This window comes from Phyllostomus discolor, chromosome 6, assembly GCF_004126475.2.
Source record: "Phyllostomus discolor isolate MPI-MPIP mPhyDis1 chromosome 6, mPhyDis1.pri.v3, whole genome shotgun sequence".
Classification (NCBI taxonomy): Eukaryota; Metazoa; Chordata; class Mammalia; order Chiroptera; family Phyllostomidae; genus Phyllostomus; species Phyllostomus discolor.
The window spans coordinates 164,861,932-164,877,124 of record NC_040908.2 but is presented as its reverse complement, the minus strand read 5'-3'; the positions used below and the strand labels follow the sequence as shown (position 1 = coordinate 164,877,124).

Genomic DNA, 15,193 nt, shown 5'->3' with positions numbered 1-15,193 from the left:
TAGCAGACAGCCAGGCCCAAACCCCTGACAAGTAGACCCTCCCCTAGCCCCTGCCTGGGGGCGGGGTGGGGGTGAGGGGACTGCAGCAGGACTGGCTCTTTAAGGGGGTGTGGTCGGGGGGCGGGGGAAGTGAGCGAGACAAGAAAGCTGTTTCGGCGGCGGCGGTGGCGGCGGCAGCTCGGGCGGCGGCCGCGGGGGACAAAGGGCGGGCGGATCGGCGGCGAGGGGGCGGGGCTCGGCCAAGCCAGGCCCGGGGGCTCCGCATGTTGCAGCTGCCCCCGGGCTCCCCCGCTGCCGCCCTTGCTGCAGAGCCGCGCGGAGCCGAGCCCACCAGCTAGCCTGAGACAGCGGCCGGCAGCCAGCCGGCGGGCGTCCAGGAGGCGGCGGCGCAGGGAGGGGCCGGACGCGCGCACGTGGCCCCGGCGGCCGCCATGGCGGACAGCGGCCCCGCGGGGGGCGCGGCGTTGGCGGCCCCGGCCCCGGGGCCGGGCAGTGGCGGCCCAGGGCCCCGCGTCTACTTTCAGAGCCCCCCTGGGGCTGCAGGCGAGGGCCCGGGCAGCGCGGACGACGAGGGCCCAGTGAGGCGCCAAGGGAAGGTCACGGTCAAGTACGATCGCAAGGAGTTACGGAAGCGCCTCAACCTGGAGGAGTGGATTCTGGAGCAGCTCACTCGCCTCTACGACTGCCAGGTGTGTCCCCCACCCCGCGCCGACACTTTGAAGTCGGTCCGGAGTCCGGCCGCCTGGGAACCTCGCTGAGCCCGCCTGTCACCTGGAGTCTGTGGGCACACCAATTCCCCGCGCTGCCCTTCTATTCCCCGCCTCCATTGTACGCTCTTTTTTTTGTTTGACCTAAGTCACTCCAGTCTTATATTGTGCCACTACCTTGTCAAGTTTGGTATAGCCTGGGCCTTGGGCAGGAGGCATGGGGATAGCCTGGGCTGGCAGTGGGAGTTCTGTTTAGTGCCTGCTAGTGTGGTTTGTGGGGGGACCCTAAAGCGTCTGGGTTATTCCAATGGGATGGCATGTAGCTCCATCTTGGCACGGGGCAGGCTAGCCCGATCTGTGGGTACTGGTTCTCCACCCTATGACTCCTTCCTTGCTCAAAGGGTGACTCAGACCCCTGGGGGCAGGGCGGAGGAGTGGGCTTGTCCTGTGCTGCCTACCCTAGCCCAGCCCTGGAATGCAGCTGGCTCCAGACTGGACAGATACTTCTTTGGGGGGAGGGGTGTCACACCCCTCCCTCAGCAAAGCATGTGCTCTTTGTTTCCCCTTTACCAGACCTGGGTTTTTCTCACTGACCTCTCACCCTTCACTTCCTCCTCACTCCTGGGAAGCTGTGACAGGTGTTTGGGGGAGGGGAAAAGGCTTTGATAAGTTGGGACAGCTGGCCCCACCTGCTCTGGTTGAAATGGTGGGGGGGTCCAAAGTTAGGGAGACACATCCGCAGGGTCCCCAGACCTAGCTAACTGGCCCTGTCTGGCACCCGAGGTGCCCAACTGGCAGACAGGAAGCCCCCCCTCCCAGCTGGGCAGTTTGCCTTGGCACGGGCCTGGTCTGTTTTCTTCCTTGGAGCAGCTGCTCCTGTCTGCTGGGCAGAGAGGGTGGGCTCGCCCTGCAGTAGAGCAGGGGAGGGGCCTCAGCCAGTGAGCCCCTCTCACACCCTCTCCCAACTCAGGCCCTTGTCTCTCCCTCCTCCCCCACCCCAGGAAGAGGAGATCCCGGAGCTGGAGATTGATGTGGATGAGCTCCTGGACATGGAGAGTGATGATACTCGGGCTGCCAGGGTCAAGGTGAGAAAGGGGCTGGGGGTATGGGGTTAGCAGTGTCAGGTCAGGGGAGCTGGCATAGTGGGCTGCCTGGAAGCAGTGCCATTTGGGTAAGCAAGACTCTGGAGCCAGGCTTTCTTTGGTCTGAGCCAGGCAGCTCTGTGACACTGTCTCAGCTTCTGCTTCCATCAAATGGGGCTAATGCTACTTGCCGAGCTACAGCATTCCTGTGCCTCAAGGCGGCCCCAGTCACTTGGAAGTGGGTACTGGGTACGGGTGGTCTCTAGGCCCCTGTTCTCGGGCACTCATAGTTACACTTCCCCTACCATGTCCCACCAGGAGCTGTTGGTTGACTGTTATAAACCCACTGAGGTAAGTGGTTTCCCCAGACGGCCGGGGGGCGGTGAGGGGGGGAAGCCTGGGCCCCTGTCTTCCTGGGATCTGGCCTCCTTCACGTCCTCCCTCCTGTCCAGGCCTTCATCTCTGGCCTGCTGGACAAGATCCGGGGCATGCAGAAGCTGAGCACACCCCAGAAGAAGTAAGGGTCCTCAACCCAGGTGAACGGTGGCTCCCACAGGACAATCGCTGCCCCCTGACCTCGTAGCAACAGCAATACCAAGGAACCCTGCGGCCAGGCCTGGTGCCACGAGCAGGGCTCCCCGTGCCCCTCTCTTAGGGGCGTTCCCTGCCCCCCATTTTCCACTTTTGGGGTTTTTTATTATTATTAAACTGATGGGACTTTTTGTGTTTTTATATTGACTCTGCGGTGCGGGCCCTTTAATAAAGCTAGGACATGCCTTTGGTGCAGCTAACAGGCTCGGTTGGTCTCTTTTAGGGGGGACACACTGCTCTATAACTGTTACCAGCTCAGCTGCTCCCCAGGTGGCCGCAGGCCTTCCTGAGGGCCACGTAGTCATGGCAATAGCCCAATGCTGGCTCCCAGACCAGGAGCTAGAGGTGGCTGGGGAGCTGCGGGGAGCCCTGTTGCTGTTGCAGGCAAGAACACTCTTTTCCCTTTGGGCAGGGGCTGCCATGCCCCCCAGGGCCTGGCCATCTTGACCCCCAGACTACTATTGAGCCTACATCCCAAGGCTCTGAAGCGAGAAAAGGAGCTGGGTGCAGGATGCTGAGAGAGGGGGAGGGGACGCTGGGGCTGTGGTTTCTGTCTCTCGGGGCCCACAAACAAACACAGGCTCACTTCATGAGCTTTAAGGGTTTTTTTTTTTGTTTTGTTTTGTGTTTTGTTTTGTTTTGAAACAGTCTGGTCCCTGATGGGGGCCTCTCCACCGGCCCTCCCCAGCTTGGCTACAGTTCGGAACGTCGCTCAATTTTGAGCAGCTCCACCTCGAACACTAGGGTTGCACCACCTGCAGTAGAGAAGTGAGGCAGAATGAGAACCAGGGCCACAGGGAGGTGGGAGGGCGCAGCAGACAAGAGGCGGGAAGGTGCGTTACCTGGGATCTTCGGGGGAGCTCCCCGCTCTCCGTACCCTGTCAGAGATGCACAGGAAAAACAAAGTGAGCTGCGGCCGGGCAGAGTGGGCCTACAGACATCCGGGCTGGAGCCAGGCCTCTGCCCGCCACAGTAACGAAGCCAGACACCAAGGTGTCCTGGCTGGGAGTGTTGTGACAGGCCTGGTACAGGGCAGAGGGTGGACATAGGAGCCCAGCACCCCAAGGGTCTTGCCCTGTCCTCACTGCTAGATACTGCCAAACCTGGAAGAGGCAAGAACTATAACGAATGCGTGGGGGAGACCAATGCAAAGGCTGAACTAGCCTTCACCCTTCTTCAGACACACCCCAAACCCTACACCTACTCAGGAAGGACCTCTTACCCAGCTCTGAAGGGATCACCAGCTTCCGCTTTTCCCCCTCACACATCCTGCAGGAGAACACATGTTCAGCACATGGCAGCACGCGGGCTCCCTGCCTGCCCCCCACCCCTGGGGCTCGCTTCCCCCAGTCCACCTCCTGGACCACAGCCGTGGTCTCTTGACTCACCCCAGCAGCCCCTGGTCCCAGCCCTTGATGACCTGGCCTGTGCCCAGGGAGAAGACAAAGGGCTGGTTCTGGGGCAGACTGCTGTCAAACTCCGTCCCATCTTCCAGCTTCCCCTGTGGGACCATGGGAAGGCCAGTGAGAAGGAGGATCCACTGTGATCCGCACCCCCACCAGCTGCTCTCATCACAGCATTGTCCCCCCACAGCATTGGTGGCCATAGTCCTAAGAGGGAACAGGGCTTTAGGCAGCTCACAGTACATTGTAATGTTAACTCTTTGCTGGTGCCAACCTGGGGAGTAGATGGTGAAGAGCTGGGTAGAACGATGGAAACAGGCAAAAGGGAGAAGGGACTTGACCAAGGTCACCCACCTTGGCAAAGGAACCTGGCTCCCAAGTCCTTTTTGGTCCCCAGAAGTCCCACTCACATCCAAAAGCTCTGCCTCCACACCCACCGTGTAGTGCATGTGCAGGACGTCCCCCTTCCGTGATTTGATGGGACAGTGGTCTACCCGCTTCTTGACCCCGATCTGCAGTTTCCGTTTGCCCTCGGCCCCCGCGGCTGTGGCCAGGGCACTCAGGCAGATGGACAGTACTGTCAGGACCCAGCTGACTCTCATGTCTCTGCGGGAACAGACCCCGACCGACCAATCGACCGGAAGGGCAGGAAGGGCATGGAATACCTGCAGGTAGTAGAAGGATTCCACCCTACTGTACCTTGCCTGCTCCTGGGGATCCCCTTGTTCCGGGTCACCGCCCCCTCCCCCGGGCTCCGCGGCCACACTTACCTGTCCAGTGAGAAGGGGGCTTGCCCGAGGACCCCAGCAGCGCGGGGAGGGGGTCAGGGGAGGCCACAGCAGCCAGGGCCCCGCCCCTTTGTTCACCCTCAGCCCTTCCTTCCCTCCTGGTTCCCAGCTCCGTTCAATTCCCACCCTTTCCTTTACGAAAAGTCCAGACTCTCTCTGGCTGCACAGCAGTGGCCTGAACCGGGCCACACCACTCACGCCACACCCAGTTGCCCCCTGCCCAGCACACCCACACCTCTGCCGCCGCTGCAGGGGGCCGGCCCCGAGGCACCCACACATCGCCGCTGGGTGGCTCCGGGGAGCCCCGATCCTCTGGGGATACCCCCCAGGCCGACCCTGTGCCTCCGCCCGAGGTGCCGCCCCAGCTCTGAGCCCTGGGGGGTCTGCGGGGCACCCAGACCGGTCCGGTGTCGGGTGGCCGCCGAGCCCGCTCCACCCACACCACCTCTCCTGGGGGGGTTCTCGGCCTACCACGCTCCCAGGCTCGGCCACCACGGAGACCGCCCCCACGTGGACGCCCTGGGCCATTACCTGGGCCATTACCTGGGCCATTACCTGGGCCTACTCCTGAGTTTGGTTCCTTGGCCCCACCCTTTAGAGGGCGTAATTCCGCCCCGGGCCCTGGAGCCCCACCCTCGACAGAACCCGATCCCTTTTCCTTAACTGTAACTAAGCCACTCACCGACTGAAGCCCCGCCCCCAGCGCTTGGTCCGGGTCCCCTTCAGTTTCCAAGCCCGAGGCTCCGCCTTCCACCTGTTCCAGCTCCTCCTTTAAGGTCCAGACTCCGCCCCTCACCAGTCCTAGCTCCGCCCCCAGCCCCAGAGTCCCGCCTTCCACAGGTACCCGCTCACAGGTTCCACCCGTCTCTGATTCAGGTCCCGCCCCGAGTGCCGGGGCTCCGCCCCGTGCGGCGTGAGAACCCTCCCCCTGCGGCATCCCCAGACAGCTCCTACCCCAACCTCAAATTTCCTCCTAACCTAACCCTCCCTGACACTCAGAGTCCCGGCCTGATCCAGCCTGCCCCCTTACCCCGGCTTCCCCCAGCCCGGGCTGTGGCCCCCTCTCACCTCCTCGCCGCGCCCCCGGAGTCAAGTCTAGTCGTGCTGCCGCCTTTGCGCAGGCGCGTCATCCTCGCTACCAGGCCGGGCCACGCCGCCCGCCCTCATTGGACCGCGTGAAACCCGCTGCCGCAAGCCAGCAGGGGCGGCTCTTTCCTAGCTCCGCCCCTGCAGCATCACGTGACTTACACTACTTCCTGTGAGCGGTAGTCCGCAAGGTTAGGTGAAAATGACTTCCGAAAGAGCTGCAGGCACTTCCGGTCGAGGTGAAGTTAAGGTCAGGCGGGCGTGGGTTCCCAGAGGGGGTCTCGAGACGCCATTTTATGTCACCCCCTAAGCCCGCCCACGGGGCCCCTGGGTCTCCTCGGGTTCCATCAGTCCCAGTGAGTTGCTGTGGAAAGAGCCTGGGTTTCAGAGTGAGACTTGGGTTTGAATTCAGGGTCTACCTCTCATTGACCGCCTCGGTGACCTTGAGCAAGTTCCTTCGCCTAGCAGGATTCGGCGTCGCTGTAACGCGGGCTTGATAACTCCTACCCTGCGGGGCCCCCGTAGGATCGAAGCGATGGTGGGCAGCAGCGGGCCCTGGCCCACAGATGATACTCTCCCTTTTCTCTCCGCAGCACCCGGGCTTTCCTCTACATGTCGCCCGCTGACCAGAGTCGGACTGTATTGGTGTGGCTGGGCCCGGTCCCCTACCAGACCCAGTACCCAGCAAACATCTCGACTGAAGTAATGAACCTGCCGTTTGCGGGCCGGCAAACCCGTATCTTAAGTGTTAGGGAGACAGCTGATGTGAAGTCAAATCCCCAGGCCCGATCAGTCTATTACGAGAAAGGAAGTCACACAGAGCTGACCTCAGAGCTGTGAGGACTGAGCAAGGAGGTACCTACGAAGCACTGTGCATGTGCAGTGCGTGTAAGTGCGCTCAGGAGCCGGCGACCCTCGGTCCCTAACCGTCATGTGATTGGGCTCTATGGGATTGCCCTGACAGCATGGCTAACGAATCTCAGGAATTCCCTCTTCTGGTTTACCTCACTTTTGCCTCAGGCCCAGCAAGATCACTATCACACTCTCCCACCTAACACTGTGAGGGTGGCTACTTTGGGTTAACCTCTGCCCCTGCATGTTCTTCCTCTGCAGGACAAGCCATTTGTACCCAGAGTTGACTTCTGGACCACCCCTCACCACTCAGCCCCAGGCAGCACTGCAGGCTATAGGCAGAAGGCTGGGCACTAAGCTTGGACCTGTGCAGATCAAGGTCAGGAGGGTCTCAAGCAGGGGCTGGGGAGAGGCACTCAAGGTGAAAGGGAGGCGAAGGTGGAAAAGACTGGGGTCAGGGTGAGGGGGGGGGGGCGTATTTCTCAAACCAAGCCCACCAGCCACAGACCTTTTGTGCTTCCCGTTCAGGGAGGTGGGAGTGAGGTGGAGACAAGGCAGGCGCTTGGCTTTAGAGTTAGTTAAGCTACAGGGAGTAAAAAGCAGTAAACACAGAGCTGCCTGGCAGGGAGGAGGGTGTTTTCTATTATGTCAAAATTCAGGCAAACAGCCCTGGCTGGTGTGGCTCAGTGGATTGAGCGCTGGCCTGTGAACTGAAAGGCCGCTGGTTCGATTCCCAGTCAGGGCACATGCCTTGGGTTGCGGGCCAGGTCCCCAGCTGGGGATATGTGAGAGGCAACCGATAAGTGTATCTCTGGCACACTGATGTTTCTCTCCCCTTCTCCCTTCCTTCCCCTCTCTCTAAAAATAATTAAGATCTGAAAAAAAAGAGATTCATTCAAACTTTCCTTCAGCCCCAGAGCCTGAACCACAGTGATCATCCGTTCCTTCCACGTGCACAGGTTGAAACCTCAGGCTCAGACTGAGAGGCAGTGACAGCCAAGGTCATTCATGCAGCAGGTCTGGTTCCCACCTCAAACTCACCTTCCAGAAAGAAACCCTTGGGATAAGCAGGGGGACAGGGGCTCCCTGGGGCCCGGCAGTAACAACGTGAATGTGAAGCGCACGCATGCGTGTGGGCTGTGCCTGTGACTTGGTGTGGGAGCCCAGGCCTCACTCGCTCCATGTGCACGTGGAGAGTAAGCAGCGCTGGGTCTGGGAGGCAGCGTGACACATCCATGCCTGAACCACCAGCCTGGACAGTCACAGTGATAACAGGCAGGGACAGCTCCTTCCATCTCTTTTATCAGAATTGGGGGTCACAGTTCTCATACCGAAGCCCAACTCCCGTTATTTGCAGAGGACCAGGGTCTTCTCAGCAAGGGCGGGAGGGGCCAGCTGGAGATGCTCGCTGGCACAGGGTGGTCCAACACTTCAATGGGGCCCCGTTCTCCCCCAAGTTGGTATGCGATCCCCCTTGCCTCCAAGTTTCATCCCACTCTGCCCACCATGTTGGACGGCAGCCTTGCAGAGACAGGGGGTGGCCAGGAAGCCCTCTGAGAGGCCCAGGTCCTGAAGCAGCGTCCGCCTGAGCTGAGGTCTTCGGGGACAGGGCTATTCTCACCAGGCTGCCCTCCAGGCCCCCTCTGGGGTGTGGCCTGCGAGGCAAGTGGCCCCGCTGACTCTGAAAAGCAATGTGTCACTTTCGCAGCTTCCGGCACCTAAGGAGGAGAGGAAGGGGGCATCTGTTCATGCTGCCACACCGGAGCACCTGCTCCTCTGGACGCGCCCTTTGTTACCTTCTGTGAACCTCATTCTCGCCTAATACTCCTGAGCAGTCCCAGCTGGCCCAGCCCACACCGTGCCACACGGGGCCTCGCTGTGGAAGGGATGGGTGGCGACAGGCCCTCAGACAACGGCGAACAAGGCTCACATTATGTCCCCTGGCTTCTCAGAATCCATAAGGTGGGACAACGTCTAATGCAGGGGCTTCTGGGAAGGCCCAGACCTTCGCAAGCTGGCAAGATGCCTCTCATTTCTACTCCAGGCAGAGGTCACCTTCTCCAGGACATCTCCGACCTCTCAGCACGATGCCAGGTGCCCCTTACCCCAGACCCTGACAGCCCTGGCTGGCATCGTGTGTCCTTGTGTCGTACTTCCGCATTAGAGCGGGAGCCTCAGGTACGCTGACCCTGGTGCCAGCAGACATTCAGTAAATATTGGTTTAGCACATTCAGTAGCTCCCCCTTCCTTGGCTCGCACCCCACTGGCTGTCTCGCCCTGGATCTGCTCCCGGGCAGGGCCTCGATGCCTTCCCAAACACCACCACCCGACAACGCCTCACCTGCAGGTGTCTGGGTTGAGCTCTAAGCCCCGCCCTTGGCAACGGAGGAAGCTGCGGCGTCTGCAGCGGCAGTGGCAGGTCCTGGGGTCAGGGCGCTGGCGGCGCTGGGGACAGCGTGGGCAGAGGGGCCTGGGGCTGGAGTGGGATGGGTGATGTCAGCTTGGGAGGGTGCTCCGGGGGCAGAATCCCAGCCCGGAACGGAGCGGGGCTGGGGGCGGTGGCGGGGAGTGTCAGCCCTAGGAGGAGAAGCAACATGTCTGGGACAGGAAGGAAGAGTTCCCTGGAGGGAGCGGGGGTCGGGTCAGAACACACAGAAGGGGGAGGAACAGGGGAGAAGGGGGCGCAAGTGGGAGGGAAAAGAGGGCTGCGGACCACAGCTGCCTGACACGCCTGTACAGCCCCGGCCCCGTCCACACGTTACGTCCTGGGCACTGGGCCTGGGTTCTGTCCCCACCTCAACAGTAGCCCAAGAGACTCACCTGTCGGGCTTCACGGCACTCTCTTTTTTTTTTGGTCTGAAAGAGAGACCAGCAGAAACAAGGAGGAGGAGGATCAGGAAGGCCAAGCACCCTCCTCTTCGTGCCCAGATCCCGAGCCTACCCCGGCCCTGCCCAAGGAAACCTGGTCCCCACTGTGGTGTACCACCACGCCCAGCACCCCCCCCCCCCCACGCCTGGTCTCTGCAAGCTCAGAAGTGGGCCCTGGCCGGCACCTGCATTCACACTGGCTGTGTTCTTCCAGGGACATTTCCCCCAGCTGACTGCTTGGGTACCGGATCATGAGGATCTGTGCTCAGGGGAACAGGGAGAGAGAACGACAGAGGAAGGGGGAGAGGGAGATACTCCGTGGGCTGGAGGGAGGACAGCTCCCTCACCCGCCAAGGCTCCGGCTGCCAGTGTGTCAGCCCCCAGAGCACCAGCATCCCGCCCAGCCAGGCGCACTACACCTGCCCCGGTACCTGCATTCGGACTTGGTGCTGCCCAGTAGGCACGCACTCCAGGCCATCGTCGGGGCAGCAGCCGCCGCAGCGCTGCACAGTCACACAGCTGGGTACCAGCTGCTTGGCCACGGTGCCCACAAGCTCCAGAGTGAGGGGCACTACCACCTCCCGTGGCTGGCAGGTGGCACGAGCATACACATCTATCCATGACACCACTGGGGAGAGACACGTGAGGTTGAGTCCCCACTGGGTTGCCTGCAGCTGCTCCCTGGCTCTCCCTCCCACCCACCCCTGCGCCCACCAGCTGTTCTCCCCGGTTCCAGTGTCACAGCCACCTTCCACCAGCCCCCACTTCTGCCCCCCCAACCTGTTCATCCAGAACCCAGGAATCCCACTGCCTCAACTTCCACGTCTGTGAAATGGGCAGGAAAAGAGTTGGCATCTTACAAAGCAGCTGAGATTACACATGATGGACACTCAGCAAACCTTCCTAGCGCTGGCTATGTGAAGTTTGTGTTGTTAGTGTTACCTTTCTTCTGGTGGCCAGGGGCCTCAGGCAGGGAGGCGGGGGCCTGTAGGAGAGAAGAGAACTGGGCTCAGGGTGCATTCTAGTTAGGGCTACACTGTCCCAGGGCTCTACCCTTGCAGTCAGAAGGCTTCAACTCCCGACATTTTTCAAGACTGCTCTGTTCCTGGGGCCACTCTAGCTTTACCTGTCTTCTCCGGGACACCTGGGACCTGCCCCTGGCCACGACCCGCCAGGCACGCTCTGCCAGCTCAGTCCAATCTCCAAGCCTGAGAACCAGGCTCGTTAGGGAGGCCACAGGTCAGAACGGGGCACAGGGGGCACAGGGGCGCCGAGCCAGGTCCTGCAGGAACCCAGACGGCTCCGCCCCCCCAGCGGCAGTGCCCAGGGGATAGGGTGGGGCGGGGGAGTGGCCCCGGGGCTGGGCTGGCAGGCCAGCGGGGAGGGACCTCTCCTGGGGGATGCCCTGCTCCAACTCCTGCTACGCCCCTATCCGAGGTCGGACCCGCGAATACCCTCGGCCCAGGCCGCTTCGCGCCTCCACTTCCGCCAACCTTGAGAGAGGGCATGGCTGGCGGGCAGGCAGGATGTCGGGGACGCACGTACCTGGGCGGGGGCCAGCTGCAAGAGCGCCGCGAGCAGCAGGCGGCGGAGCAAGGGGCTCATGGTGCCCACGGGGGCCATGCGCCGGGGGCGCCCGCATCGTCCTAGCCGGGCGGCGCCGGGGGCGGCGGCAACCAGAGCCCCATGGCGCGGGCTGGGGCGCGGCGGGCGGGGGCCGGTTGCGGGGGGCGGCTCCTCCGCGGCCCTCTCCCGAGCCCTGGGCGCAGGCAGCGCAGCGCAACAGCGGCCGCGGTGGCCGTAGGAGCCGAGTGGGTGGGCGGCCGGTGGCAGCAGCGGGCGAGGTGGCGGGGATGGCGGGGGCAGCAGGGGGCCGGCCCGGGCTGGCTGGCGGGCGGCTCATGTGACCCAGACACGCGCTCCCCACCCGGGCCGCGGGGCAGGGGCGGGGCGGGGGCGGGTGGAGGCGAGGCCGCTGGCGGGCCCGCCCCCTCTATACACCCCCTCCTGCTGCAACAGGGTAAAGGGGACGCACCACCCAGGGGGCTGGGCTCCCGCTTCGCAGTCACCAGAACTCCGAGGGCGGGGCTCTGTCCCAAGGCGAGGCCTGGGTTGGGGGAGCTGGGCCTAAAGGAGGGAGTCGGACAAGAGCGCAGAGAATCACTTTATTGCACAGGTTTTGGGCAACAGGGAGTCCCAAGAGGGAACACACATGAGGCTCCATCTGGGTGAGAGGCTCAGGGGCTGGTGCCGGGGGGCATGATCCCCGGGCCTGGGGGAGGCTCGAGCGGTGGCTGCAGCTGCTGCCTCTGCTGTCGCTCCTGTTGGAGCCTGGCTCTGTTGGCCCTGCAGGAGAGAGCACGGGGTGGTTGGAACCGGGACCCTACAGGGTGGTGCCAGGACGATGAAGAGAGGGCAGGGTAGAGCAGGGACAGACCTGGCCCGGGCCCGAGTTTCATTGTAGATGGCTGTGATGATTCGATCCTTTTCGTCCATGAAGTTGCGGTGCATCTGCTCCAGCTTCCTGCACGGGGGTTACAATCAACCCTGAGTCCCCCAAACCCTGCTGTTCCCCAAGTCCCACATACCTTGCACCCCACTCTAGGGCATCACAGCTTTATGTCTGTGGGCACCTCAGTCTAACTGCCTGTGCTAGGTGTGGAAAGGGGTATGGAGTGGCCAGGCTTGTCCAGGGTCCAGTGACAACAACCCAGCTCTCTGGCTGGCCTGCCGAAGGTGGTGACCACAGCACTTGAACATCAGGGTGGTCCTTGCAGGAGATCAGAGAGGGCTGAGTGTCTAACTCCATCACTGAGCTAGGTGGGCTGCTAGCAGAGGGCACTGCCTTGTTGTCCCTTTGCCGTGGAACCTTAGTGTCACGGCATGCATGAGAGAGGTGTGGGGAGAGAGCGGACTGCCAAACAAGCGAGCCTCCTTGTTGCTGAGGCCCGGTCACAATGCACTTCTTTCTTGTGTGTGATTTTCACTCCATCACTACCTGGCAGCCAGCACCAAAGATTTATGTGCAAATTATAAAAAACAAAACAAACTTAAAAATGACAACAGTCTCCCTTAGTGCAGAACTGCCTTTGTTGGCTAGGAAGAGGCTCCAGAGACCTATTTCACACAATCTGAGCCTAAGAGACACAGGAGTGCAGGTTGCAGGGCCAGTGCGGATGTCTGACTGGCCCCCCTTGCCCTCTGCCCACCACCGCCGGGAGAGGCCGGGATGCACCTGAAGGCAATGTAGTGCAGGCCCATGCCTGCCAGCATGATCAGGAGGCAGTACCCCAGCACCCGCTTGTTGTGTCTCTGCTGCTGCCGCCTTGCCTCTGGTCCCTGGGGCCTCACATGGTGAAACTGGGCCCAGTACTCTGCATTGGGGGGTGTCCAGGAGCTGCTGGGAGGGAGAAAAAGGGGCAGTGTGGGGATGAGGCTCCCTGGGAGACTTGGAGGGGGAGTGGTTAGCTGCAAGGTACTGTACCTGTGTGCTTGGTGGGCAGACTTGGCACGGGCTGTGGTTCCTGGAGACTTCGGGGGAGGTGCTGAGCGGAGCTGGTAGTCGTATTCACGGCGGCTCTGCTCCCGGCTGAGCACTTGGTACGCTTCACTCAGCTCCACAAAGCGGCTGTGCAGGGTTGGGTTCCCCGGGTCCCGGTCAGGGTGCAGCTGGGATGGGGCACGAGTCTCCTCATCTCCCTTTCCATGCTCCCTCCCAGGACCCATCTTGATAATATCCACCCACAAGGGCTCCAATCACCCCCAAACAGGCCTTGTTTGGACAGTGACCTTCACTCTCAGGCCCTCCGACCGAGCACCCCTCCAGGAGGCCAGAGAGTCAAGAAGCCCCCCTGCCCCCTCTCCGCCTGCCTGCTGCCTGGTCCAGGTTTGCTCAACTGCAGGCAAGTCAAGAACACTAACCCCAGGCAGGACCCCTGGCTTTCTTCATGCTGTGCCAGACCTCCGCCCTCAGGGTACCTCCCCCTCCCTGTGCATGCTGAGGGAGTGTGGCACCAGCCAGAGGGAGCCACTCGGTTCCATCCCTGGGAATTTCGCATTCACCCCATCTGGCTCAAACTTTCTCTCCCCCCTCCCGGCCTGGAACCACTGGTACCTCTTTGGACTTGGAGAAGAAAGCTCGTTTCACTTCTTCAGTGCTGGCACCAGGATGTACCCCTAACAGTTCATAGTAGTTCCTGGGGCCAGACCTGTGGAGAGAAGCCAGAACCTGCAGGGGCTAAAGAAACACAAAAGATACCCCTTCCCTACTCCTCCCAGCACCCCCTGGGACACACTCTTCAACTCAGCAACCAGGAGCTGAGAGGCAGGTACCAAGGGAGACCTATCTCCAAGGCATCCCTCCTTTTTGAGTGTTGGAGGACTAGGGCAGGACCCGGGAATCTGCATTTTTTTGTAAAACGCCCCCTCCCCAGGTGGGTTAGAATCCGTGATGTTCCACAACCACAGCAGTTGTGGAAAGCATGGAAAGTGCATTGGGTTTGGCTTGGGCTCAAACTTCTGATCTGGCCCTGGCTGGTGTAGCTCAGTGGGTTGAGCACAGGCCTGCGAACCAAAGGGTCACTGGTTTGATTCCTGGGTTTGCCGACCTGGTCTCCCATGAGACGCAACCACACATTGATGTTTCTCTCCTTTCTCCCTCCCTTTCCCTCTCTAAAAATAAATAAATAAAATATATATTTTTAAAAAACCTTCAGATCTGCCTCATAACTCGCTGTATAACCAAGTAACCTTGGTGGTCGTCCCTTAATCTCATCCTCAGCAGTGAAGGTGAGGGTTACCTGAGTCAAGGCTGTAAGACACCTGACACAGAGATCACAAGTATCTCAGCGCCTAGGGCAGAGCCTACAGCTGGGCAGGCCCTCAACAAAACCCACTGAACGACCAGGCCGGCACCGGGCCCCCGGTGACCGACTCACCGCTGCCGGGCGGCCTCTGCGAAGAGCCGGGTGGGAGGGCTGCGGGGCTGCAGCCGACGTAGGCACAGCTGACATAGACACAGGGGCAGCATGGCGGCAGGCGGACAGCTGGTGAAAAGAGGCCACGGAGAGGAGTGCATTGGGACCAGACCTCAAGCACTCCTGGGGCAGAGGGAAGGGGGCTGGCTCCATTAACTTGCGAAGGAAAACTGAAGCGGGCCCGGAGGACCCATGAGCAGGTGGGGCCTCCTTGCTCAAGACCAGACGCGGCGTCCTGGACCTGCCCCGGCTCTGACCCGGGCCCTTCTCCACACTGACCTCGGTGTCTGTACAACCAGCAGCGAGCGCAGAGAAACCCCCCCAACCCACCCCATCCAGGGAGTTGGAGGGGCGAACGAAGGAGGAGCTACACCGAGCCCCGCCCCCATGCACTCACAAACTCCGCGGCTGCCGCCATTTCCTGCTCGGAGCCAGGCCCCACCCCCACGCTCTCATTGGCTTGGACACCCAGACACACCCACCGAGCCGGAAGGTGAGACTAGGCCCTGCCCCCATGGCCCATTGGCCTGTCACGTCTTGGGCCACCTCCTGGGGGGCGGAGTGCGTTGCTCAGGCTGATAAGTGCGGGTGTCCACCTGGGAAGCGGCCGCACCACACACCACACCTGACACTCAGTGAGGCTATCTGCTGTCACTCCGCTTTGCGATGAGACACTTTTTTTTAACTTTCCTTTTTTAAAAGATTTTATTTATTTATTTTTAGAGAGGGGGTAAGGGAGGGAGAAAGAGAGGGAGAGAAACATCAATGTGTGGCTGGCTCTCCCACTGGGGACCTGGCCCAAAACCCAGGCATGTGCCCTGGCCGGGAATCAAACTAACG

General features: G+C 61.3%; 4 protein-coding genes across 22 annotated transcripts; 1 reads left to right on the top strand and 3 right to left on the bottom strand.

The window, feature by feature from the left end:
• Positions 1-210: 210 nt before the first annotated feature.
• On the top strand, positions 211-2,521 carry PPP1R14B (protein phosphatase 1 regulatory inhibitor subunit 14B). Its single transcript, XM_028515765.2, has 4 exons — positions 211-689; positions 1,709-1,792; positions 2,108-2,140; positions 2,242-2,521. Exons 1-4 carry the CDS (start codon positions 432-434, stop codon positions 2,308-2,310), a joined length of 444 nt encoding a protein of 147 aa, XP_028371566.1. The 5' UTR covers positions 211-431; the 3' UTR covers positions 2,311-2,521.
• A 449-nt stretch (positions 2,522-2,970) lies between these two features.
• Positions 2,971-5,792, bottom strand: LOC114500548 (peptidyl-prolyl cis-trans isomerase FKBP2). 14 transcript variants are annotated; one of them, XM_036029647.1, is made up of 6 exons: positions 5,640-5,792; positions 4,194-4,389; positions 3,769-3,881; positions 3,603-3,649; positions 3,223-3,258; positions 2,971-3,135 (listed from the first exon to the last, which is right to left on the bottom strand). In XM_036029647.1, the coding sequence occupies exons 1-6, from the start codon at positions 5,699-5,701 to the stop codon at positions 3,074-3,076; spliced, it is 516 nt and encodes a 171-aa protein (XP_035885540.1). In that variant the 5' UTR covers positions 5,702-5,792; the 3' UTR covers positions 2,971-3,073. The 14 variants fall into 14 exon arrangements, 13 of the variants coding, with proteins under 13 accessions (XP_035885540.1, XP_028373059.1, XP_035885542.1 ...); XM_028517258.2 differs by having other exon boundaries at positions 4,221-4,389; positions 5,640-5,791; XM_036029649.1 differs by having other exon boundaries at positions 4,194-4,448; positions 5,640-5,724.
• A 1,997-nt stretch (positions 5,793-7,789) lies between these two features.
• On the bottom strand, positions 7,790-11,309 carry VEGFB (vascular endothelial growth factor B). 3 transcript variants are annotated; one of them, XM_028515642.2, is made up of 7 exons: positions 10,923-11,309; positions 10,320-10,362; positions 9,809-10,005; positions 9,563-9,636; positions 9,330-9,365; positions 8,851-8,985; positions 7,790-8,227 (listed from the first exon to the last, which is right to left on the bottom strand). In XM_028515642.2, the coding sequence occupies exons 1-7, from the start codon at positions 10,998-11,000 to the stop codon at positions 8,206-8,208; spliced, it is 585 nt and encodes a 194-aa protein (XP_028371443.1). In that variant the 5' UTR covers positions 11,001-11,309; the 3' UTR covers positions 7,790-8,205. The 3 variants fall into 3 exon arrangements, with proteins under 3 accessions (XP_028371443.1, XP_035885549.1, XP_035885550.1); XM_036029656.1 differs by having other exon boundaries at positions 8,851-9,086; positions 10,923-11,308; XM_036029657.1 differs by lacking the exon at positions 9,330-9,365.
• Positions 11,310-11,524: 215 nt separating this feature from the next.
• Positions 11,525-14,884, bottom strand: DNAJC4 (DnaJ heat shock protein family (Hsp40) member C4). Of its 4 annotated transcripts, none has more exons than XM_028516050.2 (7): positions 14,751-14,884; positions 14,315-14,422; positions 13,492-13,585; positions 12,862-13,046; positions 12,613-12,777; positions 11,815-11,901; positions 11,525-11,723 (listed from the first exon to the last, which is right to left on the bottom strand). In XM_028516050.2, the coding sequence occupies exons 1-7, from the start codon at positions 14,867-14,869 to the stop codon at positions 11,615-11,617; spliced, it is 867 nt and encodes a 288-aa protein (XP_028371851.2). In that variant the 5' UTR covers positions 14,870-14,884; the 3' UTR covers positions 11,525-11,614. The 4 variants fall into 4 exon arrangements, with proteins under 4 accessions (XP_028371851.2, XP_035885536.1, XP_035885537.1 ...); XM_036029643.1 differs by lacking the exon at positions 14,751-14,884 and adding an exon at positions 14,684-14,703; XM_028516052.2 differs by having other exon boundaries at positions 11,532-11,723; positions 12,613-12,774.
• Between the last annotated feature and the right edge of the window lie 309 nt (positions 14,885-15,193).